The sequence below is a fragment of the Chiloscyllium plagiosum genome, unplaced genomic scaffold (genome assembly GCF_037043375.1).
Source record: "Chiloscyllium plagiosum isolate Xiang-an unplaced genomic scaffold, Cpla_swu_hap1 HiC_scaffold_14, whole genome shotgun sequence".
Lineage (NCBI taxonomy): Eukaryota > Metazoa > Chordata > Chondrichthyes > Orectolobiformes > Hemiscylliidae > Chiloscyllium > Chiloscyllium plagiosum.
The window spans coordinates 47,947,848-47,973,977 of record NW_028270152.1 but is presented as its reverse complement, the minus strand read 5'-3'; the positions used below and the strand labels follow the sequence as shown (position 1 = coordinate 47,973,977).

Genomic DNA, 26,130 nt, shown 5'->3' with positions numbered 1-26,130 from the left:
TTCGTATAGACAAAGAAGGACGCCACTTTGACTGGGACAATACACACATCCTAGGACGGGCAAAACAAAGACACGCATGAGAATTCTTAGAGGCATAGTATCCTAACCAGAACTCCATCAATAAACACATCAATTAAGACCTTATCTACCTTCCCTGAAAATATTATGCATATTAATTGGCTATAGCATACACCATAGACAATTGAGTAGCACAGGTACAGAAGGCTGAGTTTTACCAGAAATTCACTTAGCATTGATTTTGGTGAGTTACATAGAGAATTTCACTCCATGAGCCCCCAAGTGAGACTTCTTATGTTATTCTCTGAGAAATCGTTCATGATCCAAGCACAACTCAACACTGTCTACTCGCCCTATCTTCCATCTTGGTGAAAATGGAGATACTCACCTCAGTTGGGAATTCCAAGGGGATTCTCAGCTGGAGCACCATTTATAAAGGTCAAGTTCTGCCAAACATGTCGTGAGATTGGAACCAGAAAATAAAGTCTCTCAAGGCATATGAGAGTTAAAGCTGGCAATTCGTTACAAATATAAGCGCATATTCACAAATGTATTGTAAATTAAGGGGGATTAGTCTAGGGTAACTGGTATGTGAGAGGTTGTGGGTTTAAATCTCACACAACTAAAAAGGGATTAGTGAGCTCAGTTGGCTGCATAGTTGGTTTGCAATGTAGAGTGATATCAACACCACAGGTTCAATTCCTTCACTGGCTGAGCTTCCCGTGAAAGCCCTGCTTTCTCAACCCCACCCCTTACCTGAGGCATGGTGACCATCAGGTTATACTTACCACTAGTTTAGATCAGAGTGATGCTGGAAAAGCACAGCAGGTCAGGCAGCATCCAAGGAGCAGGAAAATCGATGTTTCAGGCAAAAGCTCTTCATCAGGAATCAGCTGTTGCCCAAACCATTGATTTTCCTGCTCCTCGGATGCTGCCTGACCTGCTGTGCTTTTCCAGCACCACTCTGATCTAAACTCTGGTTTCCAGCATCTGCAGTCCTCACTTTTGCCTATGAGCTGTTTCTCTCTAATCACTATGGTGACTTTACCTGAAAGGGGATATTTGACCCCATTGTACTTGCACTGGCTCTTTAAATGAGCATTAATTCATAGTACCAATTCTCCTGCTTTTTACCCAAACCCTCACTCATTATCTTATAGAACATAGAACATAGAATGTTACAACGCAGTAGAAGCCCTTCAGCCCTCGATCTTGCGCCGACCTGTGAAATTAATCTTATGCCCATCTAACCTACATAGTTCCATTATTATCCATATGTATGTCCAATTCCCGTTTAAATGCCCTTAACATTGGCGTGTCTACTACTGTTGCAGGCAGGCCGTTCCACACCGCTACTACTCTCTGAGTAAAGAAACTACCCCCTATATCTGTCCTAAATCTATTACCCTTCAATTTAAAACTATGTCCCCCTGTATTGGCCTTCATCACCTGAGGAAAAAGGCTCTCACTATCCACCCTATCTAACCTCCTGATTATCTTAGACGTCTCAACCTTCTTCTCTCCAACAAAAACAGCCTCAGTTCCCTCAGCCTTTCCTTGTAAGACCTTCCTTTCATACCAGGCAACATCCTAGTAAATCCCCTCTAACCCTTTCCAAAGCTTCCACATCCTTCCTATAATGTGGTGACCATAATTGCATGCAATACTCCAGGTGTGGCCTTACCAGTGTCGTGTACGGTGAAGCATGACCTCGTGGCTCCAAAACTCAATCCCCCGATCAATAAACACCAACCCACCATATGCCTTCTTAACAACCCAATCAACTTGGGTGGCACCTTTCAGGGATTTATGCAGCTGGATATTGACATCTCTCTGTTCATGTACACCATTAGCTCAGTACTCTGCATTCCTGTTACTTCTTCCGAAGTGAACTACCTCACACTTTTCCACATTAAATTGCATTTGCTATTTCTCATCCCAGCTTTGCATCTTATCTATGTCCCTCTGTAACCCACAACATCCTTCCGCACTATCCACAACTCTGCCAACCTTAGTGTAATTTGCAAATTTACTAACCCATCCTTCTACGTCCTCATCCAGGTCGTTTATAAAAATGACAAACAGCAGTGGCCCCAAAACAGATCCTTGCAGCACACCAGTAGTAACTGAGCTCCAGGACGAACCTTTCCCATCAACCACCACCCTCTGCCTTCTTTTAGCTAGCCAACTCATGATCCAAAATACTAAATCACCTTCAATCCCAAAACTCCTTATTTTGTGCAATAGACTATCATGTGGAACCTTATCAAATGTCTTAGTGAAGTCCATATACACCACGTCAACCACCCTACCTTCATCCACCTGTTTTGTCACCTTTTCAAAGAACTCAATAAGGTTAGTAAGGCACGACCTACCCTTCACAAAACTATGTTGACTATCCCTAATTAAATTATTCCTTTCCAGATGATTATAAATCCTTTCTCTTATAACCTTTTCCAACACCTTACCCACAACCGAAGTAAGGCTCACTGGCCTGTAATTACCAGGGTTGTCCCGACTCCCCTTCTTAAACAAGGGAACAACATTTGTTATCCTTCAGTTTTCTGGCACTGCTCCTGTCGACAATGATGACATAAAGATCAAATCCAAAGGCTCTGCAATCTCCTCCCTGGCTTCCTAGAGAATCTGAGAATAAATCCTATCCGGCCCCAGAGTCTTATCTATTTTTAGATCTTCTAAAATTGCTAAAACCTCCTCTTTGTCAACCTCAATCCCATCTAATCCCTGTATCTCTGTATTCTCACTAACATTGCCCTTTTCTATTGTGAGTGCTGACGAAAAGTATTCATTAAGCACTTCCCCTATGTCCTCAGAATCCACAACTTTCCACTACTATCTTTGATTGGCCCAAATCTTATCTCATCATTCCTTTATTCCTGATATACCTATAGAAGGCCTTAAGGTTCTCCTTGAACCTATCCACCAACAACACCTCATGTCCCCTCCTGGCTCTTCCTAGCCCTCTCTTTAGATCTTTTCTGGCTAACTTATAACTCTCCAGCCCCCTAACTGAGCCTTCATGCCTCATCCTCACATAAGCCTTCCTCTTCTTCTTGACAAGGGCTTCAACTTCTTTACTAAAGCATGGCTCCCTCTCTCAACAACTACCTCCCTGCCTGACAGGTATATACTTGTCAAGGACATGCAGTAGCTGTTCCTTGAATAAGCTCTACATTTCAAGAGTGTCTACCCTCTGCAGTTTCCTTCCCCATCCTATGCATCCTAAATCTTGCCTAATCACATCATAATTGCCTTTCTCGCAGTTATACCTCTTTCCCTGCGGTATATACCTATTGCAATATGGTCACTATTACCAAAGTGGTCACCTACCTCCAAATCTAACACCTGGCCAGGTTCATTCCCCAGTACCAAATCCATACGACATCACCCCTTGTTGGCCTATCTACATACTGTGTCAGAAAACCGTCCTGCACACATTAAACAAAAACTGACCCATCTAAACTACTTGAACTATAGTATTCCCAGTCAATATTTGGAAAGTTAAAGTCCCCCATAACAACTACCCTGTTACTCTCACTTCTATCGAGAGTCATCTTTGCTATTCTTTCCTCTACATCCCTGGAACAATTTGGAGGCCTATAGAAAACTCCCAACAGGGTGACCTCTCCTTTCCTGTTTCTAACCTCAGTCCAAGCTACCTCAGTTAATGAGTCCTCAAATGTTATCTCAATATACAACCCTTGATTAACAATGCCACACCCCCACCTCTTTTACCATCTTTTGCTGAAACATCTAAATCCTGGAATCTGCAACAACATTTCCTGTTCCTCCTGTAGCCATGTCTTTGAAATAGCCACAACATCGAAATCCCAGGTATCAATGTTGCAAGTTCACCCACTTTATTCCGGATGCTCCAGGCTTTGAAGTACACACATTTCAAACCAACATCCTGATTGCTGGTGCCCTTTCGTGACCTTGTATAGATCAGTACAATGGCTCAATAGTTAGCACTACTGCCTCACTGCGTAAGGGACCCAATTCCAGCCTTGGATTACTATCTGTGTGAAGATTGCACGTTCTTCCTGTGCCTGTGGAGGTTGCCGCTAGATACTCCGGTTTCCTCTCACAGTCCAAAGATGTGTATGTTAGGTGGATTGGCATTGTTAAATTGAATTGTAGTGAGCAGATTAGGTGGATTAGCAATGGTAAATGTGGGTTTAAAGGGACAGAGTAAGGGTCTGCAGTTGGATGGGATGCCACTCTGTCCAATCTTCACAAACTGCTCATCCTGCATGATCTGAACTGTCAACATTCTGGGTAATCAAAGATGGAGGATGGGAAAAATTTCTGGCTGTAACAGCTGCTTCTTTTTTGAGATACTTTAGGTGTTGGAGGTGATTTCCTTGAATTCCAGGAGCAGCAATTACTGTTTTATATGCTGTTGCATTGTCTTGGAACTTTGGGGAAAAAAAGTCAAAACAACACCAGTTTTAAAAGGGAGAAGAATAGACAAAGGAAGCACATGGTGCAGGAGAGAGACAGAGAAAGAAACTGACACCACAGTGAACCTGCACAGTTACTGCCTTTGCTGTTTGAAATCATGTATCGCTGGACATCGGAGTGTGTCTGGGAAAATTAACAAACAGTGAAATTCACAACTGATCTTGGAGGAACGTGTTTGGGCAAAGTTCACAGTATAGGAACAGATAAGTGAATTGTTTTAAGTGTGTGTATTCTTTCTTGATTAAATGTTTTTGGAGATATGTCTCTTGATTAAACTTAAAACATAAGCCAAAACTATTAATTTAACCTGGGGCGGTGTTGTGTAGAGAAATAAGGCGGTGTTATTTTCTGGGTCTGTAGATGGTGAAGGAGCAAAAATGGCCTTTGCACTGATATGTGTTTCTTGTCAGATGTGGGAGTTTAAAGAGAGTTTAAGGGTTACTGCGGATTATATCTGCAATAAATGCTGTTGGTTGTGAATCCTATCAGATCGAATGGATCAGTTGGAGAGACAGTTAGAGGCAATGAGGAATTTGCAACAGTATGTGATGGATGGCATTTATAGGAAGGGGGGAAGTCTCAGATAAAGTCACATAGATGGGTTAACTCCAGGAAAGGTAAGAGAGGTAGGCTGCTAGTGTAGGAGTCTTCTGTGGCTATCCCCATTTCAAACAGGTATGCTGTTTTAGAAAATGTAGGGGGTGATGGATTCTCAGGGGAATGAAGCTCGAACAGCCAAGTTTCTGGAATTGAGGCTGGCTCGAATGCAACAAAGGGTTCGTCAGGTTCCAACAGATCAATTGTGTTCGTGGTTTCTCTAGTCCAAGGTACAGACAGACGTTTCTGTAGCCAGCAGCGAAAAATCAGAATGTGCGTTGCTTCCCTGGTGCCAGGATCAAGGATGTCTCAGAGAGGGTGCAGAATGTTCTCAAGGGGGAGAGGGCCGAGCAAGAGGTCATTGTCCACATTGGAACCAACGACATAGGACGGGAAAAGGTTGAGATTCTGAAGACAGATTACGGAGAGTTAGGCAGGAATATAAAAAGGAGGTCCTCGAGAGTAGCATTATCTGGATTACTCCTGGTGCTACGAGCTAGTGAGGGCAGGAATAGGAAGATAGAACTGATGAATGCATGGCTGAGAAGCTAGTGTATGGGCAAAGGTGGGTGGGGCGGGAGGTGGTAGTGGGACCCAGGGAGATAGTGGGGAAAGAGATCAATCTGAGACTGGTACAGTTGAAAACAGAAGCGAGCCAAGCAATCAGGACAGGCAGGGACAGGGTAGGACTAATAAATTTAACTGCATTTATTTCAATGCAAGGGGCCTAATAGGGAAGGCTCTTGAACTCAGGGCATGGTTAGGGACATGGGACTGGGATATCATTGCAATTACAGAAACATGGCTCAGGGATGGAGAAGACTGGCAGCTTAATGTTCCGGGATACAAATGCTACAGGAAGTATAGAAAGGGAGGCAAAAGAGGAGGGGAAGTGACGTTTTTGATAAGGAAGAGCATTACAGCTGTACTGAGGGAGGATATTCCCGGAAATACATCCAAGGAGGTTATTTGGGTGGAACTGAGAAATAAGAAAGGGATGATCACCTTTTTGGGATTGTATTATACACCCCCTAATAGTCAGAGGGAAATTGAGAAACAAACTTGTAAGGAGATCTCAGTTATCTATAAGAATAAAAGGGTGGTTAAGGCAGGGAATTTTAACTTTCCAAACATCGACTGGGACTGGCATAGTGTTAAGGATTTAAATGGAGAGGAATTTGTCAAGTGGGTACAAGAAAATTTTCTGATTCAGTATGTGGATGTACCTACTATTTAAGGTGGAAAACTTGACCTACTCTTAGGAAATAAGGCAAGGCAGGTGATTGTGATGTCAGTGGGAGAGCACTTTAGCCAGCGACCATAACTCTATTAGATTTAAAATAGTGATGGAAAAGGATGGACCAGATCTAAAAGTTGAAGTTCTAAATTGGAGAAAGGCCAATTTTGACGGTATTAGGCAAGAACTTTCAAAAACTGATTGGGGGCAGATGTTTGCAGGTAAAGGGACGGCTGGAAAATGGGAAGCCTTCAGAAATGAGATAATGAGAATCCAGAGAAAATATATTCCTGTTAGGGTGAATGGAAAGGCTGGTAGGTATAGGGAATGCTGGATGACTAAAGAAATTGAGGGCTTGGTTAAGAAAAAGGAAGCAGATGTCAGGTACAGACAGGATAGATCGAGTGAATCCTTAGAAGAGTATAAAGGCTGTAGGAGTGTACTTACGAGGGAAATCAGGAGGGCAAAAAGGAGACATGAGATAGCTTTGGCAAATAGAATTAAGGAGAATCCAAAGGGTGTTTACAAATACATTAAGGACAAAAGGATAACTAGGGAGAGAATAGGGCCCCTCAAAGATCAGCAAGGCGACCTTTGCGTGGAGCTGCAGAAAATGGAGGAGATACTAAAGGAGTATTTTGTATCAGTATTTGCTGTGGAAAAGGATATAGAATGTAGGGAAATAGATGGTGATATCTCGAAAAATGTCCACGTTACAGAGGAGGACGTGCTGGATGCATAAAGGTGGATAGACCCCAGGACCTGATCAGGTGTTCCTTGGAACTCTGTAGGAAGCTAGAGAAGTGATTGCTGGGCCTCTTGCTGAGATATTTGTATCATCAATAGTCACAGGTGAGGTGCCGGAAGATTGGAGGTTGGCTGAGGTGGTGCCACTGTTTAAGAAGGGTGGTAAGGACAAGGCAGGGAACTATAGACTAGTGAGCCTGACGTCGGCGGTGGGCAAGTTGTTGAAGGGAATCCTGAGGGACAGGATGTACATGTATTTGGAAAGGCAAGGACTGATTAGGGATAGTCAATATGGCTTTGTGTGTGGGAAATCATATCTCACAAACTTGATTGAGTTTTTTGAAAAAGTAACAAAGAGGATTGATGAGGGCAGAGAGGGCAGAAAAGATTTACAAGGACATTGCCAGGGTTGGAGGGTTTGAGCTATAGGGAGAGGCTGAACAGGGTGGGGCTGGTTTCCCTGGAGTGTCAGAGGCTGAGGGGCGACCTTATAGAGGTTTATAAAATTATGAGGGGCATGGATAGAATAAATAGACAAAGTCTTTTCCCTGGAGTTGGGGAGTCCAGAACTATAGGGCAGAGGTTTAGGGTGAGAGGGGAAAGATATAAAAGAGACCTCAGGGGCAACGTTTTCACACAGAGGGTGGAACATGTATGGAGCGAGCTGCCTGAAGAAGTGGTGGAGGCTGGTATAATTGCAACATTTAAAAGGCATTTGGATGGGTATATGAATAGAAAGGGTTTGGAGGGATATGGGCCAGGTGCTGGCAGGCAGGACTAGATTGGGTTGGGATATCTGGGTTGGCATGGACAGGTTGGACCGAAGAGTCTGTTTCCATGCTGTATATCTCCATGACTCTATGACTCTCTATAACATGCCAAACCATTCAACCCAAAATACAGCAATGTCTGAAATCAAACATGGCATAGGCTCTGAAGTTTCTGGATTTAATGTATTATACCTGTAAGTATTAAAAAAAATACAATTTTAAACTGCCAAATATTATGGTTAGCTGGTTTGAAAGTTTTAAGCTTCAATTTATCAAAGCTGTGAAAGAAATAGCAACTGTTCCTCAGAACAAAAGGTAACTGTCAGCACAAAATGTAGATATGGAGAAAACAAAGGAAAATAGGTCTTGCATTATGTAACAGAAGGATAAAGGACAAATCATAAGAGTCAATATTATTGCTCCATCCGTTACATCTTAAAATCAATGAACAGTTTGATTGTCTAAACATAGAAAAGATCATTTTGCCAATGAAAAGGTGCACAAATAAGCACAAATGATGGCTCCGTTCATCAGGAATTACATTATGATGAAAGGGTAAAAAGATTGCATATTTAAAATTTGAGGAAATCCTTATTTTCAAGAACATAAAGGAAAATTAATTTAGACTAAAGTGTGATGGTTTCAAATACTGAGAGACAAGTTAAAGTAAATAGTCTGGAGTCAAGAAAAGATGTTAGACATTAATCTTCTCACCCATAGGTTAATTGAATTTTAGATTGAGTTACCAGGGAACATGATTGAAGCAGATAGCAAAATTCAATAAAGATACAACTGATTCAAATTCTGTAGAGTGGGGTGTTGTGAAATATTGGTAAACTGATTGATGTAAAATGGACATTCTAAAAATAATTGTAGATTTAACCAATTTAAGCAATGATCCTAACTCACAGAGAAGAAATCCAAGTGCCCCACACATTGTGCCATTCAATTTACAGAAATATTTTAATGTAGCTTATTCAGATAGTGACTGGAGAGCAAATTATAAGGGTTTGAGCAATTTGAAAATGAAATGGCATATTGCTGTTTCAAAGTAGACACTTTCTCCCCAGAAGGACATGACCCACTTGCTCAAATCATAGGATTATATTAGGTATTCAGCTCAGAAACAAGCTTTCAACCTATCCAGTCCACACAATGTGTCTGTACCAATTATATTCCTCCTCCCACCTGTCCTTTTACACATCTAAAACTACCACCATCTCCTTCTATTTCCATCTGCTTGTCTATCTTCCCATTAAATGTATCTCTACTATTTGCTTCAATCACTCCCTGTGGCAGTGCACTTCATATTCTTACTTGGCTTTGGGTGTGAAGTTTCATCTGAATTCTATATTGGATTTTTTGCTAATTGTCTTATATGGATGGCCTCCTCTAGTTATGCTCTTCCCCATCAGAGCAGAAGCTGCCTGACCTATGAGAACTTTTCATAATTTTCAAGAACAAGTAGGTTCCCTCTCAGCCTTTTTTTTTCAGAAGAATACTCAACTTGTCAATCCTCTCCTGATGAGTATACCCAGACATTTTAAATATTATCCTTGTTTATACTTTTCATAATAATGTGACAGAACTACACACAGAACTTCAGTGTTTCTAACCAAAGTTTGCTGCATGATTAACAGAACCCCTAATTTTCAATTCTATCCCTTTCATGCTAAACGCTAGTGCTTTGTTTGCTTCTTCTTATGCTACCTCAACCACAAGTTGAAGCTTTTTAGCACAAAGTTAAAAATCACGTAGCACCAGGTTATAGTCCAACAGGTTTATTTGGAATCACTAGCTTTTGAAGTGCTGCTTCTTCATCAGGTGGTTGCAGAGCAGAATCATAAGACACAGACTTTATAACAACAGGGTTGCAGTGTCATGGAATGTAATATTAAACAAAGTTAACTTACCACTTTCATGTTTTAAAATGATCAGTTTAGTTTCAGTTCCTTCACATGTAAATCCCAGAACATTTTTTAAAGTTACACTCTTTAGATAACTTTTAACAATAGGTGTCTTCTCAACTCAGATAATGCATTGAAGGTGTGAAGTTAAAGGATACCTGTGTCCCAGTGTTAGGTCAGACTGATTCTATTTCTAAAGTGGGAGTTACAAAACCTTACATGGATTTATGCAGTTTTTGAGCAAAATAAAATGTAATTCTGCAAGTACAGATTCATCCACAAACTTATATGTGAGTGTGCAGGAGAAACCGAGTGAGTGTGTACATGTGAGTGTGTGCGGGAGTGTGAATGTCAGTGAGAGATGATGTGTCTGTGTGAGTGTAATGGGGTATAAGTCTGTGAGCGGGTGCGTTTGGGTGTGAGTGTGTGAGCATATGAGAGAAAGCTTGTGTATGAGACAGGGTCTGCATGAGTGTGTGGGTCTGGAGGAATGTGTGTGTGTGCGCGTGCTTGTGTGCGTGTGTGAGAGAGTGTATAGTGTAGTGGGGTCACCTATAGTGTGGCATGAACCCAAGGACCTGGTTGAGGCCATCCCCATGGGTACCAAACTTGGCTATCAGATGTTGACAAAGCCAAGATGTATGACTGACCAAGCAAGTGTGAGAAAATCGCAGAACTTCCTACTACAGGGCATGGTAAATCTTCTGCTGCTTGCATTTCTAGAACGCCCTGGCGAATTATGTAATTAGCTTTTAAACATCAGAAGCCGAAGGGGATGAGTCCTGGTGTTTTGTCATAGGTCTGTACCCTTTAAGGTTCATTAGTCGGCCAAGTTTGCTGGACAATCATTATAAATTCTATAGAATACTACAAAACTTTCTGGTTCTAATATTGAATTCGTGAGTCCACTTGATTTAGTTGAATTTTATCTCCAACTTACAACCGGAACTCGCTCAGGCTTCAAGAAACTGTACATACCTACTGCCCTTTTCCCCAGAGGGGTATGATTATGTTGGGAAATTCATAGACTAATATGCAATGAATCAATACATACACAACTGGTATCAACAGCCTGTCACTGTAGTGTGATGAGTATCAAAACTCTAAAATGTGTGAGTGCAGAATCACCTTCATTTGGAGCAAAACAATGAACACACAGGGGACTGTCAAAGGATAGAGGAGAATATAGATAGACTGGAGAGTTGGGCGGAGAAGAGGCAGATGGAGTTCAATCCAGACCAAATGTGGTGATGCGTTTTGGGAAGTCTAATTCTAGAACGACCTATGCCGTAAACTGAAGAGCCTTGGGAAAAATTAATGAGCAGAAACACCTGGGAGTTCAGGTCCATTGTACCCTGAAGGTGGCTGCACAGGTGGATAGAGTGGTCAAGAAGACATATGGTTTACTTGCCTTCATCAAATGGGGTATTGAGTATAAGAGCTGGCAGGTCACGTTAAAATTGTACAAGACTTTGATTCGGCCACATTTAGAATACTGTGTACAGTTCTGGTGGCCACATTACCAAATGGATGTGGACGCTTTGGAGAGGGTACAGAGAAGGTTTACGAGGATGTTGCCTGGTATGGAAGGTGCTAGCTATGAAGAGAGGTTGAGTAGGTTAGGATTGTTTTCATCATAAAAAAAGGAGATTGATGGGGGACCTGATTGACGTCTACAAAGTCATGAAGGGTAGAAGACAGCGTAGATAGAGATAAGCTTTTTCCCAGTGTTAGGGATTCAATAACAAGACATCATATGTTCAAGGTGAGAGGTGAAAAGTATAAGGGGAATATACATGGCAAGTACTTTACACAGAGGGTGGTAGGTGCCTGGAATGCATTTCCAGCAGAGGTGGTAGAGGCAGGCACGGTAGATTCATTTAAGGTGTGTCTGGACAGATGCATGAGTAGGTGGGGAGCAGAGGGACAGATGCTTAGGAATTGGGCGATACGTTTAGACAGTGGATTTGGATCAGCTCAGGCTTGGAGGGCCGAAGGGCCTGTTCCTGGGTTGTAAATTTTCTTTGTTCTTTATAGTATATACAGTTGAACCCATCTGGTTCACTAATGTCTTTTACGGAAGGAAACTTGGTCTGGTGTAGACATGACTCTTAAATACCATCCGGGTAATTATAGCTGGGTAATAATTGCTGGCCAAGCTAGTAACTCCCACATCCCATTAATGAATTTAAAAAGAAGTACTTGCACCAGCTGCATTGCAGAGCTTTAACAACAGCTGTCTGTTTCTCTGTAATTCAATCACGGTAGTGCAGGCCCATGAACATATGAGCATACTCTATGTTCGTATACTCAGTATCTACATATCATTTTCCAGCAGCAATGTTTCAAGTCTTAGCATTTTCTCAGTGACTAGCAGGCACCTGCTTTCAGCATTGAGAAAAATCCTGTAATAAACGTTTACATTTTTTTAGCCACTTTATAAGCAAGCCTATGTATATAGGTCTACTGTTGTACAGTTCACTAATTCATCAAAACAAAAGAGGCTTTAGACAGAAGTTACAGCTTATTTCATGAATTCATCACTGGCAACAAATTTTCTTGTTCTTTTTTGACGCTTACATTATACACAACAACATCCTTTATTCATGCTGTAACAACATGAAGATCCACTTTAAGAGTCACAAATACCAGTGAAATTTCTTAGTAATTTAAGTTTATGATTATCATCTTTCCACTGGAAAGAGGCTATAACAGTGCTCTGCAATCTTACAAATATTCCTATCTCCAGCAGAATCTATTCACTATGCTCAGAAGATCAGCACCTTCCTGAATTTCTGGTTGTTGGCTTTATGTGGAAGACCACTGCTGTTTCCCTTGTTCTTGAAATATTTATTATTAATTTTAGATGATAATCAGTCACTTACTACCGAAGCTCAACACTTCCTCTGTTCCAATTTTTAATCATTATGCATAATTATACTACCGATATAAGTGATGTTACTGAATTTCCTGCTAAACAGTTCAGAAGTAACTATAGACAAAGAGATTCAAAATTTTTATGTCATTTAACATACTGAGAATTCTGTGGTTTATTTGAAGTTAAATTGGCAGATGTCTTGGAGCATGTTGGACCATGTCATAACCTCCATTTTGACTATGACTTCCCATAAGCATTGTTCCTTTGTCAAGTCAAGACGATTTTGTAATGGTGAACATAAACAGCTTTAAAGATATCAATAATTAGGAATCCTCAAAAATCGCTAATTAGGAATCCTCTTTCTGCATCATATCATCATTTACTGTCATCCAAACATTCTTCAATTCTCACCTACTTCTTTCAGGCAATGCATGTGTGGTAATAGTCCAACAGTGCTACGCTGAAATCGGAAATGGATCAAACTCCAAACTTCATTATTCAGTTAAGGTAATGTTGCCATCGGAAAGGAAACGTTAGGAACTCCCCTTGTCCAAAATGGAGCTGCACAGGTCCAACTAAAATAGCAGAAGAGCTAACAAACACTAGCAAAAATGATGATTCAATTCAATTCAATTCTATAGGAAGAACATTGTTAAACCTGAGAGGGTTCAGAAAGAATTTACAAGGATGTTGCCAGGGTTAGAGGGTTTGAGCTACAGGGAAAGGCTGAATAAGCTGGGGCTTTTTCCCCCTAAGCGCTTCAGAAGCTGGGGTGACCTAGAACAGTTTTATAAAATCATGAGGGGGCATGGATTGGGTGAATAGCCAAGGTCTTTCCCCCACGGTAGGGAGTCCAAAACTAGAGGGCTTAGATTTAAAGTGAGAGGGGAAGGATTTAAAAGGGGCAACTCCTTCACTCAGAGGGTGGTACGTGTATGGAATCAGCTGCCAGAGAACGTGTTGGAGGCTGGTACAATTGCAACATTTAAAAGGCATCTGGATGGGTATATGAATAGGAAGGGTTTAGAGGTATACAGACCAAATGCTAGCAAATGGGACTTGATTAACTTAGGATGTCTGGTCGGCATGGACAAGTTGGACCAAAAGTTCTGTTTCCATTCTACACATATCCATGACTATGACTCTATATATTTTATTTAGATTTTAGCGAGTGTTTAAATGTGGTGCAATTGTCTCGAGAGGACCCATTAGGTCAGCTAGAATGTGGTTCGGAATAACACCAAAATCATCGGCTTAATTTGCAATTCGAGCTGAGGTGGACAGGGGATCTGCCTCTGCACTCAGTCCCTGAGAGGGGAAGGTAATGGAAAATCATCACTCATTAAAAACTGTCAAGAAGAGAATTTAGGTTGAGCTTCAGCAGTCTATGAACAAGTGCTTGGCACATAATATGATATTTCTCCATTAATTCCAAAAGCTTCGACAGACTATTGTAACTCAAGTAGAAACTAGCTTAAAGCACAGTTAAAACTAATTAGTAATTATAAATGATAGATATGATGTGTTCAGTTCTAGTTTTAACACACAACCAAAATATAGGCATTTGGTGGCTCTGTGGTGTATTGACATATGTTTGTGCAGTCCTACTCAGTATAAATTCCTGGTCTCAGCTTTCCTTTCAGGTTATATGCATAGAAAATGAAACCATGAATTATTCAAGAATAATAGAAATTACAAATGTAATGTCTTATGCGATTTGCTAAGTTAATTAACAGTAGATAACGACTCAGATCCTTTGGAGATTGGTAAAACATAAAATAACAGCATTTATTACACTTATTATGTGATACCACATAGGGATAGAAAAGCATGCTTTGTTTTAGAATGCATAAGTTATTCTGTGCTTTTATTTCTCAATGTTGCTAATTGTAGTTCTCAACAGTAAAGTTGACAGTAGCTTTGGCAAAATCACAATGGAAGTGATGGATTTTGAAGACTTCTGGTTGTTTCTTTGCATCCAATGTTTGATGTTAAACACACATAGTAAATGCACTTAGAGACATATGTATGAAAAGAAATCCCTTATCTCTACAAATCATGTTTAATGTCTATTCGTGGACCACTTTTGGCTCGTATAATCTCCTGAAGAAAGTAACTGATTACTCATACATTTCCCAGAGGATAAATCAGTGTGAAATATACCATTGGCCTCATATTGTCATTTAATAAAATGCTAAGTCTTTAGCAAATTTTTCACTTTTGCAAAGTCCTTGCTCTACAAGTGCCAACGTGATTTGCAGATACATAGTCATAAATTACAAACAATTCTTAACCAACTACATATCTAGTTATATTTAAAGGAGTTATTACATTAAATGGGAAGCTAGTCAATAGATTAATGGGGTATTTGCTAAGAACATATTTATTATTGTGTGAATTTGTCACAGAATTTATCTTTTCTTCTAATTACTTGTTTCTTTGGAGATTCTTTGTTTTTGCATGTCTTCTAACATAACTTGAATTAAATCATCAATTTCCATCTAAGTTATCCATGGCTTTTAGAACCTATTCCCTATCTAATTTCTATGGGCTTAATCTTACATTTTTTTAGTTGGCCAAGTCTGAGTTGTGTTGAGTTATTGGAGGGCTTTTTGTTGTGAGGTCTAATGAATTCTCTTGTCATATCTTACCAAATTTGCCACATTAACTCTTTACCACAATCCTATGGCATCTGTTATGTTCAATTCTAGTGCCACTCAGCAGCTTTTGAAATCGTGGAACTATGAAATACTTGGAAGCCCAGTATTCACTGGCATCCCTTGCACCTATTCCATCTTTAAAAGCATATTGTTCACCTGGACAGCACTGTCAATCTGGAGCTGCCCAGCGCAGTTCCCAATACTTGTCCTGGGCATGACAGACAGGGGAAATCAGTGATAAGCTTTGCAGGAAAGAATGTGAAGTGCCTTCCTGAAACGGTAATGCAAAAGCAGGATTTGGACATTCCTCAAGAGCTGCAGTAAAGTTGACCAGATCCCTTTACACTACCTTCCACACTCTGATGTGTCAGCAAAACGTAACACCATTAGCTCAGTCCAAGTGTAACCACTGTGTCTTTCAGACAGCTACTACTGTTTTTGGTCTCTAAAATGATAGAACATCTTTCAGTTATTGAAGCAATGATTTGTAATCACATGGCCTCAATGTAATAATGAAACAGGAGAATTTTCTCCTCCCATTTGTGAAGCTAGAAAATTGGAAAATAAAGGAAAGAGTTAATTGCACTTTAAATAATTCATATTATTATGAAGTTCACAAGTAGGTGAGCAGAGTTTTGAGCCTTCCAGAACCTGATCAATTTAACCAGTTGAGCTGATTGCCTGCTACTTCCATTACTTTCAGACTTGCCTACTCTGTGTTAATGGGTGGCCTCCCACTGAGACACTATCTCACCCCCACCCCCCCCCTCCCCCCCCAACCCCGTCACCATCATGCCTCTTTACACAACTTTCCAAACTCTGATATGTCAACAATAAGTATCACCATTTGCTCAGTCCTAGCATAATGTTTGTGCCTTGCAGACAGCTACCACTGTTTTAGGTTTGTAAAATAGTATGACATCTTTGAAAAGAATTGTTGAAGTTAGGATTTGTTATCAGATGTCCTTTTAATGTAATAATAAAAGAGGATTCCTTTTCCCCAGTAAACAGACCAACATGGAGGAGTAAACTCAACCTTTAAACCTTTAAAATGGGAACACATGTGAGTTCCTTTAAGACACCAATTTCAGCTTTGAATGTCCATTTGGAATGAATTATGTGTTATCAAAAATCCATTATACTACTAATACAGTAATGAGTTGCAATGAGCTGTACAAAGAGAGCTAAATCTGGACCCATAATAGCCTAGGGTGCTGTAACATAGCACAAATCCCAGATTCAACAAATAAAGAAACTTTCTTTACTATCTGCTTCTTTAAAATTATTCATTATATTGCTTTATTTAGTACATTGATTGCACAAAACGTGTTCTTACCTTTGAAGTAACAGATTCTTGAAAGTTATTAAATTATTTTCTTGACAACTTTATTCAAGATGCTGCTTCTTGAAATTGACAAAGAATTGTTTCCATTCCACTGAAGAATCTTCAGTTGATTAATGCTTTTAAAAAAAAAGTTACATTTTTACAAGTGATGTACGGCCTCAGATCATGGTGTACCGAAAAATAAAATCAATTCCTTGTTGTTGTGGTCTCAGCAGCCCTTATAATCCATCACACGGAGTTTAATTTTGACTAGTTTTTTCCGCTGTTGCACCTTTTAAATCTTGTGTGGTTTTTATGCTGATTATGTCTCAACCTTCCAATCTTAAGATGTCTTAAAGCCACTGTTACAATTTACAATAACCCCTCTAATCTTAACAATATTTCAGTATCGAAATAAATTATTTTCAACAATTCCAGAGTCAAAAAGTTCTGAGATTTGATATTTAAACATATCAAGACCTTACCAAACATGTTATAGCCAATTTTAAGGATATTATTGATTTTATTTGTTGATATATGTATGTATATATATATATATATAGAACAGCCACCACAAGGTTCAATACATCAATCTTTTATATATATATATATATATATATATATATATTTATGCTCGAAGTCACGTTTCACCCTGGCTTGGATTTATTTGAAACAGAAACAGAAATTGTTGGAAACTCCTTAGCAGGTATGGTAGGATCTATGGGGGGAAAGCTGAGTTTTTTTTGTGAGTCCAGTGACCTTTCTTCAGAACTGTAATATATTTGCAAAAGATAAAAAGGGAGGGGGGATTGTGGAGCTGGGGGTAAAGGAGTGACTGGTAAGTGGACACAGAATCTAGAAGGAGGGAAAGACAGTTGGTAGATACAGAGATGGATAATGGTAAGCCAAAGAAAGAACAGCTTATAATGGGGACTATAAGAGGGTGAAGATGGGTTGGCTTTGCTTAAAGCAGTCCATGTGGTGACAGGGCCTGGGGTGGGGGTGGGGAGATGAAATGGAAGAAGGTGTTTAGGCCCAAAAATAATTGAACTTGATATTGAGTCCTGAAAGCTGCAGGGTCCCCAAGTGGCAAATGGATTGATATTGATTTTCATTCTCATCATTGGGCCAAAATCTCAGAACTGTGTGGTATAACTAATAATTAAAAAGCAAACCCATCATTAATAAATCTGTAAGTCTGCAAATTGTCATTCTTTTCTATTGCTGACACTTCTTGTACTGTACTTTAACTAATATTCCCTTTCAGTACAAGCCAGGCCTACTTCTATTGCTGGGAAAACTCAGTAGGTTGGGCACCATTTGTGGAGAGACAGGAGAACTAAAGAAGGGTCACCGAACTTGAATTGATATCTCTGCTTTCTGTCAATACATGTTGTTAGATCTGCTCAGTTTATCCAGCAATTTCTGTGTATGTTTTCAGAATCCGCACTTCTTTGTATTATTCTCCTTCTATTGCAGCCACACAATATTCCCGCTACAATCATAACAACTAAAGACTAACCTCACCACAGTAAACATAAATACAAGTCATAAACAAGTTACCATTTCTGAAACTTCACCTCAAAATGAGAGTGAGCATAAAAATATAACAGCCAAACAAATTGGAGTAGGCTTTCATGTGAATTATTTCCAATCAACAAATACAAAGAAAGGTAACTGTATACAAACGGTTTCTAAATTTTTCATGTAAAAGTCTTATTTCTACAGCAAAATATTTGGTCAAAAAGTGGTAACTTTAAAATGAGCAGCTTTTTGTTGAGGTGGAAATTCACCTTCTCTCAACACCTTGCTATCGCAAAGTGGCCAGGTCAGAAACTGCTACCATGAAATCCACCTCAATAGTAGTGCAAAAGCAGTCAGAAGTATTTTTATTATTAAATTTCAGTGCATTGCAGCCTTGACATAATGTGTTCATGTGCATAGATGCAAGAGGCTGAACAGTCATCTTCAAGGTACTCTATAATACGATTCTATCTTGGCTTACACCAAGGTTAATTTGATTTCAGTGGCAAATAGTTGGTAAATATAAAGAGGTTTGGAGTTTTTTAAATTGCAAAACTATATTTTATTCATGAAAAAAATCTTTATCTACCTTCATAGGTTCTAAAGCAGTTTTGTACAGTCTTTGCATTACAAGAAAAACAAACATAGGAATTTTAATTCCTTGCAGTTACAATAACCAAAGGTATTTCTTACTCAGGCAGGCGATTATTTACATACATTGAGACAATGAGAATGTTTACTGAAAAGACCCTTGTTAAACTTCTGTAGAAAAACCTTAACCTTAACCAGTCTTTCCCCACTGCACTTAGATGGCAGCTGCCCCAAGGTATAAAACATCCTGAGCATACAGTCCTGGATCTTGGAATGTGTCAGTCTGCAGCATTTAGTTGAGATCAACTCTTTACAATGGAAGACCAACAAGGTTTGGGCTGACCAAAGAGCGTCTTTCACTGAGTTAATGGCCCTCCAGGTGCAATCGATGTTTGTCTCAGTTTGCATCCTGGGGAACAGCCCATACAGAGACCTGTGTCATGGTGCTGATCGGGATGAATCTTGGGAAAAACTACTGCATCTCTCTCCAGATCTTCTTCACATAGGCACATACCAGAAGGAGATATGTCTCTTCACCAGCACACCAGTTTCAAGGGAACACAGAGGCTGGGCAAGCATGAAGAATCTGCCAAGCTGTGCTCTTCTCACCATCAGCCAAGTTATGTTTTGATGATTGTTGGAAAGTTCTGCTTTTCTTTACAAATTTTCCACAAAGGACAAGTGATATGGAACTGTCCAACTACTTGAAGCGTTCTGCAGACTGACCCATTCTTCACAACACCGGGCACAGGTAGAAACCTCAGTACGTAGTGATACTTGGTGTTTGCATACTGGATCTATGCACAGCTTGGTGTAGCTGCACTCAAAGTTGGCCATCTAGATGAGAGCAACAATGGGTACATCCTTCCACCAAGCTTTGTACATCGTGTCCCTGCAGATGAAGTAGAAGATGGCTTGGGTGACTGCAGTGGTGCAGGCTCGGGGAATGGGCCAGACATGTGCCACATGCAGCAACGTGAACAGTACTTGACACCTGGTGACCAGGTTTATACCAGCAATGGAAGGGGAGTTTCTGTCTCATTTCAACAATATGCTTCTCCCAAGTTTTGCACGTACCCTGGCCCCTCTGAACCATTTTCTCAGCACCTTTAGGTAATCTGTCCTGACGGTCTATTTCCTAAAAGTCAGGGTCAACTTAAAGGTGAGTCGCCTCAGGCGACTGACTGTGTGGAGTTTGCACATTCTCCCCGTGTCTGCGTGGGTTTCCTCTGGGTGTTCCGGTTTCCCCCCACAGTCCAAAAATGTGCAGGTTAGGTGAACTGGCCATGCTAAATTGCCCGTAGTGTTAGGTGTAGGGGAATGGGTCTGGGTGGGTGCGCTTCGACGGGTCAGTGTGGACTTGTTGGGCTGAAGGGCCTGTTTCCACACTGTAAGTAATCTAAAAAATTGGGCGGCACGGTGGCACAGTGGTTAGCCTGGGTTCAATTCCCGCCTCAGGCAACTGGTCTGTGTGGAGTTTGCACATTCTCTGCGTGGGTTTCCTCCAAGTGCTCCGGTTTCCTCCCACTGTCCAAAAATGTGCAGGTTAGGTGAACTGGCCATGTTAAATTGCCCGTAGTGTTAGGTGAAGGGGTAAGTGTAGGGGAATGGGTCTGGGTGGGTTGCTCTTCGGAGGGTCGGTGTGGACTTGCTGGGCCGAAGGCTCACTGTAAGTAATCTAATCTAAGTATATGAAGAAAAGAGTGATTTTCTCCCCCCAGAGGTCAGGAGCGCTTTTGCATGGGATTACCATCATTCAAGTATATTTGGTACCTTATAGTGTAACAAATGAAACATTAACAAATCTATTTCTAAGTGAAAAAATACATATGCAGTTAAAATTTCCTTACTAAAATTATTTTATTTGCATAACTTATCATGGAATAAAGGGAAGACTAGCCATTTGGATACAGAACTGGCTCAAAGGTAGAAGACAGAGGGTGGTGTGGAGGGTTGCTTTTCAGACTGGAGGCCTGTGACCAGTGGAGTGCCACAAGGATCGGTAGTGGGTCCTCTACTTTTTGACATTTACATAAATGATTTGGATGCGAGCATAAGAGGTAGAGTTAGTAAGTTTGCAAATGACACCAAAATTGGAGGTGTCGTGGTTACCTCAGATTACAATAGGGTCTGGACCAGATGGGCCAATGGGCTGAGAAGTGGCAGATGGAGTTTAATTCAGATAAATGCAAGGTGCTGCATTTTGGGAAAGCAAATCTTAGCAGGACTTATACACTTAATGGTAAGGTCCTCGGGAGTGTAGCTGAACAAAGAGACCTTGGAGTGCAGGTTCATAGCTCCTTGAAAGTGGAGTCGCAGGTAGATAGGATAGTGAAGAAGGCGTTTGGTATGCTTTCCTTTATTGGTCAGAGTATTGAGTACAGGAGTTGGGAGGTCATGTTGCGGCTGTACAGGACATTGGTTAGGCCACTGTTGGAATATTGCATGCAATTCTGGTCTCCTTCCTATCGGAAAGATGTTGTGAAACTTGAAAGGGTTCAGAAAAGATTTACAAGGATGTTGCCAGGGTTGGAGGATTTGAGCTTTAGGATGAGGCTGAACTGGCTGGGGTTAGTTTCCCTGGAGCGTCGGAGGCTGAGGGGTGACCTTATAGAGGTTTATAAAATTATGAGGAGCATGGATAAGATAAATAGACAAAGTCTTTTCCCTGGGATTGGGGAGTCCAGAACGAGGGGGCATAGGTTTAAGGTGAGAGGGGAAAGATATAAAAAGACCTAAGGGGCAAAATTTTCACGCAGAGGGTGGTACGTGTATGGAATGAGCTGCCAGAGGATGTGGTGGAGCCTTGTACAATTGCAACATTTAAGAGACATTTAGATGGGTATATGAATAGGAAGGGTTTGGAGGGGTATGGGCCGGGTGCTGGCAGGTGGGACTAGATTGGGTTGGGATATCTAGTCGGCGTGGACAGGTTGGACCGAAGGATCTGTTTCCTTGCTGTACATCTCTATGACTCTATGACACAGATGACAATACACCAAGAAAACTACAGAAGCAAGTAATCGTTTGAAGCATATAGATTCAAAGCCCATGTACACAAAATCACTGCCAAATTTAAAAAGTGCAAACATGTGGGAAAACATTTCAAAAATATTTTTCCTTTTACTGTTTGTCCAACATCACATATTGAGAAACAACAGGTTGCAACCATATAGGTATAAGAGACTAAAATCAGGGACCACCTACTTAGAGTCATAGAGTCATAGAGATGTACAGTATGGACTTATCACACATGAACACATTACAGGCATACCCTGCCCACTCAACCCTGCTAACCCCTGTCACTACCATTTGGGGACCTGGTTCAAATTTTGTAGAGATGTTCCCTTAGGTGAATCAGGCAACAGTCTAGCATAAACACACCGTCTCATATCTTTCAGTCAAAAGCATCATCATCACTAGGTACTATCAATAAGAATCTTCAAGATTGACTTCAGGCAGCATGACATATCATGGCATCAGGTCAAATCAGGCAAGGAAAGATCCTGTAGATTATCAGTATCTTTCTCCTTCAGACGATGGTCATTACTCCTCTATATTCAATATCATGGTCAGATAATGCAATGAGCAATGCTGAAATTCAACCAGACATGGTCCATATTCAGATTTCTCTGCTTCCAACGTATCATCCAAGTCACATACCGTTGTGACTTCAAAATATATCCTCATTTCTTCTCGGTTCAAGATCCTCACAACAGGGACCCCAACCATTCAAGAACCAAGTTTACCACCACCACCACCTTCTCAATAGAAATAGACAATAAATCCTGGCCATGCTGTCATCTGATTTTTAAAAAAATGCATAACATGTAGTTATTTGTATGGATGTCATTGAACAAATACACTTTAAATATGTATTATAAAATACAATGAATCTACTCCTCACATTACCAAATTATATATTAAAATAACTATTTCTATAAAAAGTTTGTTGGCATTTATCAAGAATGCAGTGTGAGCAACTAGTTTATTAATAGAAATTATATTGAATGATGAAGCCCAAAATTCTCACACATTGCAATTACCAGTGAAGGTAATGAAAGTCCTTCTCAATTTCAACGTACAAAATTGAAATCCTGTCATGTAGTAAACATTTTGTTAGTATTGATATGTTTATCTCAAAAAAAACTTCAGTGTTGTAATGACCACAACGTTGTACCACTGGCGTTGCTAATTTGCACTGACACTAACCCTCCAATGTAAAAATCCCTCCACCAACCTCTGGCGTCAAACAGCGGGGAACCTCCTAGAAAATTGTTTCATTCGTTTTCTGGCACACGATGGAACGTGAACCCAATTGGATTAGCTTGTATTTGGACAACTTTGTAGAATATCCAAGGGTCCAGTAGATAGATTGTAAACTTACCTAGCACCATGTTAAATGGTTAGCGAGGCGAAACTCCCACCCTCGCTGTTTAAACATATAAAATTTCATAAAGTTACAGAAAAAATTATCAGTGACACGGGCAAGTACACTAACTCTCCTCAGTATAGAGCAGCCGAAGTTTCAGCCAGGTAGTAGTCGAGCAATGTGAATAGGTTCTGCCTATCCGAAACCCAACCAGTTTTTGACCAGTTGTGCGTCTAGTATAATTACAGTACATCTTTCGACAGCCATCAAGTATTTCCGCATTGACCGTAAGTCGTGAAATGCAAGGATAAGGTAATGGGTAGTTTGAGTTAACCGAGGTGCCTTTTACTCTCATACAATGACTTGACCGCTCTTTTTCAGAGCGATTAGAAATCGGTTTCCGTAACTGAATCATTATCAAAATATTTTGAAAGCTCATTTGTGCTGCACGTGAAACACGTGTACTGTTTATAATACTGTCAATGCTGACAATGAAATTGGAATTCACTTGGTGCTTCATAAAAGCTTGTAACTTTTTGGGTTGCGCTATCATTCGAACCATGTAGTGTCATTACGAAAGCGAAAAGAGCAAGACGGGGGCAAAGAGGAGATGTTAGGTAATTTATTCTAAAGGGAGAAAGTCCATGCAAGTGTTTTTTTTTCATATTCCTGTCGCAATTGGATTCTTGGTTGAAATGATTGTTAATGTGTTTCAAATGAATAACATGCCCGATATTACAATACAGTGCTTGGACTTCCGGCATTGGTCTCGTTTTTGGATCTTACGCCGATGTTTTGTGCGCTAAATTCCTTCTGCAAAACTTGTCCTTCGATTTCACGTTTAAAAAAAGTCTCTTTTGACAATTACTGTAGCCTTCATTCGGTACGGCGACAAAACAAGCTGAAGGTATGGCTGTCACTCAGATCAAGTCGTGCCCAACTCACACTGAAGATAACAATCGGCAACAAGACCCAATGAGAAAGTGATATGAGTAAATCGACTCAGTTTCGGTAAACTTACACACATTCATTTCAGATTGGCAAACCTAACAGCAGAAATTTTTAACCGCATTCAAATACTGTTGGACACGTTTGGATAAAGAAACAGTTACTTTCCGCGATTGTAACAATAAACAGATTAACTGTAAACCATAACAAAACATTATACAAACGACTGATCTTTGTGTATCATTCAACCATCCATTTTGATGACTGTCAAACAGTTTCCAATTCATTGACGACATAAATTAATTTGATCTCAGTACAATTGGATGAATTTCGCTCTTTTGTACTGTACTTTAACAGTTACTACACAAATTCCATACATAAATGAACGAATAATGTCGCAATTACAAATATAAATTGTTGTTGAAGTTAAAAAGTACCATTATACTCAACAAAGTGCGGTTTACAATATTTGCACTGACCACCCGTGCTTAATATTTAAGAAAATGTGCAGTTTATTTCTGCATCGAGAAGGTAGACTGTCAGAAAAAACCCCAGATATGTTTGAAAATAACAGTCTTGGCAGTTGCAGACTTAGAAGTAGCTCTCATTAAATTTGATCTTCCAAAATTTTACAGAATATTCAAATTATTCCTATGCTGTAACTAACTGTAACATTATTGTATTAGCATAAATATCTGGTAGGAGTTGCTGTAATACAATCAGGAAACAAATTTATTTAACAATGATTTAGATTTACTTGCTTCTCTTGAGAAAGGACTGAAATTGTCTGCCCACCTTACAGCATACTCTCTGCAGTATTTTCATTGACATTTACTTGTGGCCTCTGCTGAAGACGCTGCCGAAACTTTAGTGCTTTGTTAACATCAAATGTATTTAAAAGAAACTTTCCCACATAATTCTGCTGGTCGCTAAATTAACTTGTTAGATTATGTGCCGTGGTATTTCGAATTTCAGCTATTGGACCTACTCCGCTTGTGAAAGCTGTTTGCTTATGCCATACGTGCCTATCTATTTTTATAGTCAGGTAGGTGTTTTTTGTAACTTATGGTCATCTTATTTGGTTCGCAAAGTGTAAATAATATGTTACACGACAGCCTTAAAATCGCGCGCTCTCCCTCTGTCTGATGCATGCAGTCAGACAACAGGAGGCTCCCGCTGGGCATTGCCCTTTAAACGCGGTGAGGGGCTGGGAGCAGTGCGGGACTTTTCACACCCTGGCCTGGGACGAGGGGGAGGGGTGAGATGCTTCGGGACCAGCCCACCTCCAGTCCATTCCTGATTGATGTTCCTGTCACCCAATAGATGACGGGTCATCTAGAATGTTTGTTCACGTGATGTGGAGGTTGGACCAATGGTACGGAAGGAGGGATGGAACACCCCCACTGCATCCAACGTGGGTTGCGGCTGGAGCGCGAGCGGGTTCACATTAACGGCCGTTTGCAAACGGCCAGCAGTTGAGTCAGGAGGGCCGGGGGTGTGCAGAGAAAAAGGTAGCGTAGAGCAGCACAGTGAGGAGTTCCCGCTGAACTTGGCTTTCTTTCGAAGTAGGAGAGCGAGCGAGTTACCTACCCTCAGCCGATCGGTGTGAGGGCTGGAGCTGTGGCTTGGGTTGTGTTCGTGGAGCGGCGGTCACTCGGTGCGAGGCAAGATGGCGGCGCTCGGGCTGCCGGCGTTGCTGCTGCCCCTGTTGCTGGCTTTGAGCGCCCCCAAGCCGGCCGTGTGCACGGGACTGGGACGTGAAGGTGCTTCTCGTTCTGTCACCCCCGGGACCTTGCCGTGTATCCCAGGCTGTACGTGCAGCGGGGAGCAGCTGGACTGCAGCAAACAGGCCTGGACTCACATTCCCCACCAGCTGCCTTCCTGGGTCGTCTACCTGTAAGTACCCTCGAGATGTTTTGATCATCTGCGAGGACCTGTCAGGGGGGGGGGGGGAGGGGGAGGTGCGCAATCCAACACTAATCACCTCGTATACATATTTCTGAAACTGGAAACTTCATGGTGTTTTCTACTCTTGCTTCCAAACTACATCAATCATTGACATGATTAAGTTG

General features: G+C 40.8%; 1 protein-coding gene and 1 long non-coding RNA gene across 4 annotated transcripts in view; one reads left to right on the top strand and one right to left on the bottom strand.

Moving 5' to 3' along the window:
* Window positions 1-25,816, bottom strand: part of LOC148147963 (uncharacterized) — a 158,703-nt gene extending 132,887 nt beyond the window's left edge. For both annotated transcript variants that reach the window (XR_015759414.1, XR_015759413.1), the window contains exons 1-2: window positions 25,649-25,816; window positions 16,636-16,760 (exon numbers count right to left, since the gene is read on the bottom strand). This is a non-coding gene — a long non-coding RNA (uncharacterized LOC148147963). The remainder of the gene's footprint in view (window positions 1-16,635; window positions 16,761-25,648) is intronic.
* The window catches only part of lrig1 (leucine-rich repeats and immunoglobulin-like domains 1), a 121,269-nt gene continuing 120,491 nt past the window's right edge, over window positions 25,353-26,130 (top strand). The window contains exon 1 of one of the 2 annotated variants that reach the window (XM_043708289.2): window positions 25,353-25,954. In XM_043708289.2, coding sequence (XP_043564224.2) covers window positions 25,728-25,954 — 227 coding nt within the window. In that variant the 5' untranslated portion in view covers window positions 25,353-25,727. The remainder of the gene's footprint in view (window positions 25,955-26,130) is intronic. The other variant, XM_043708290.2, reaches the window with a different exon arrangement.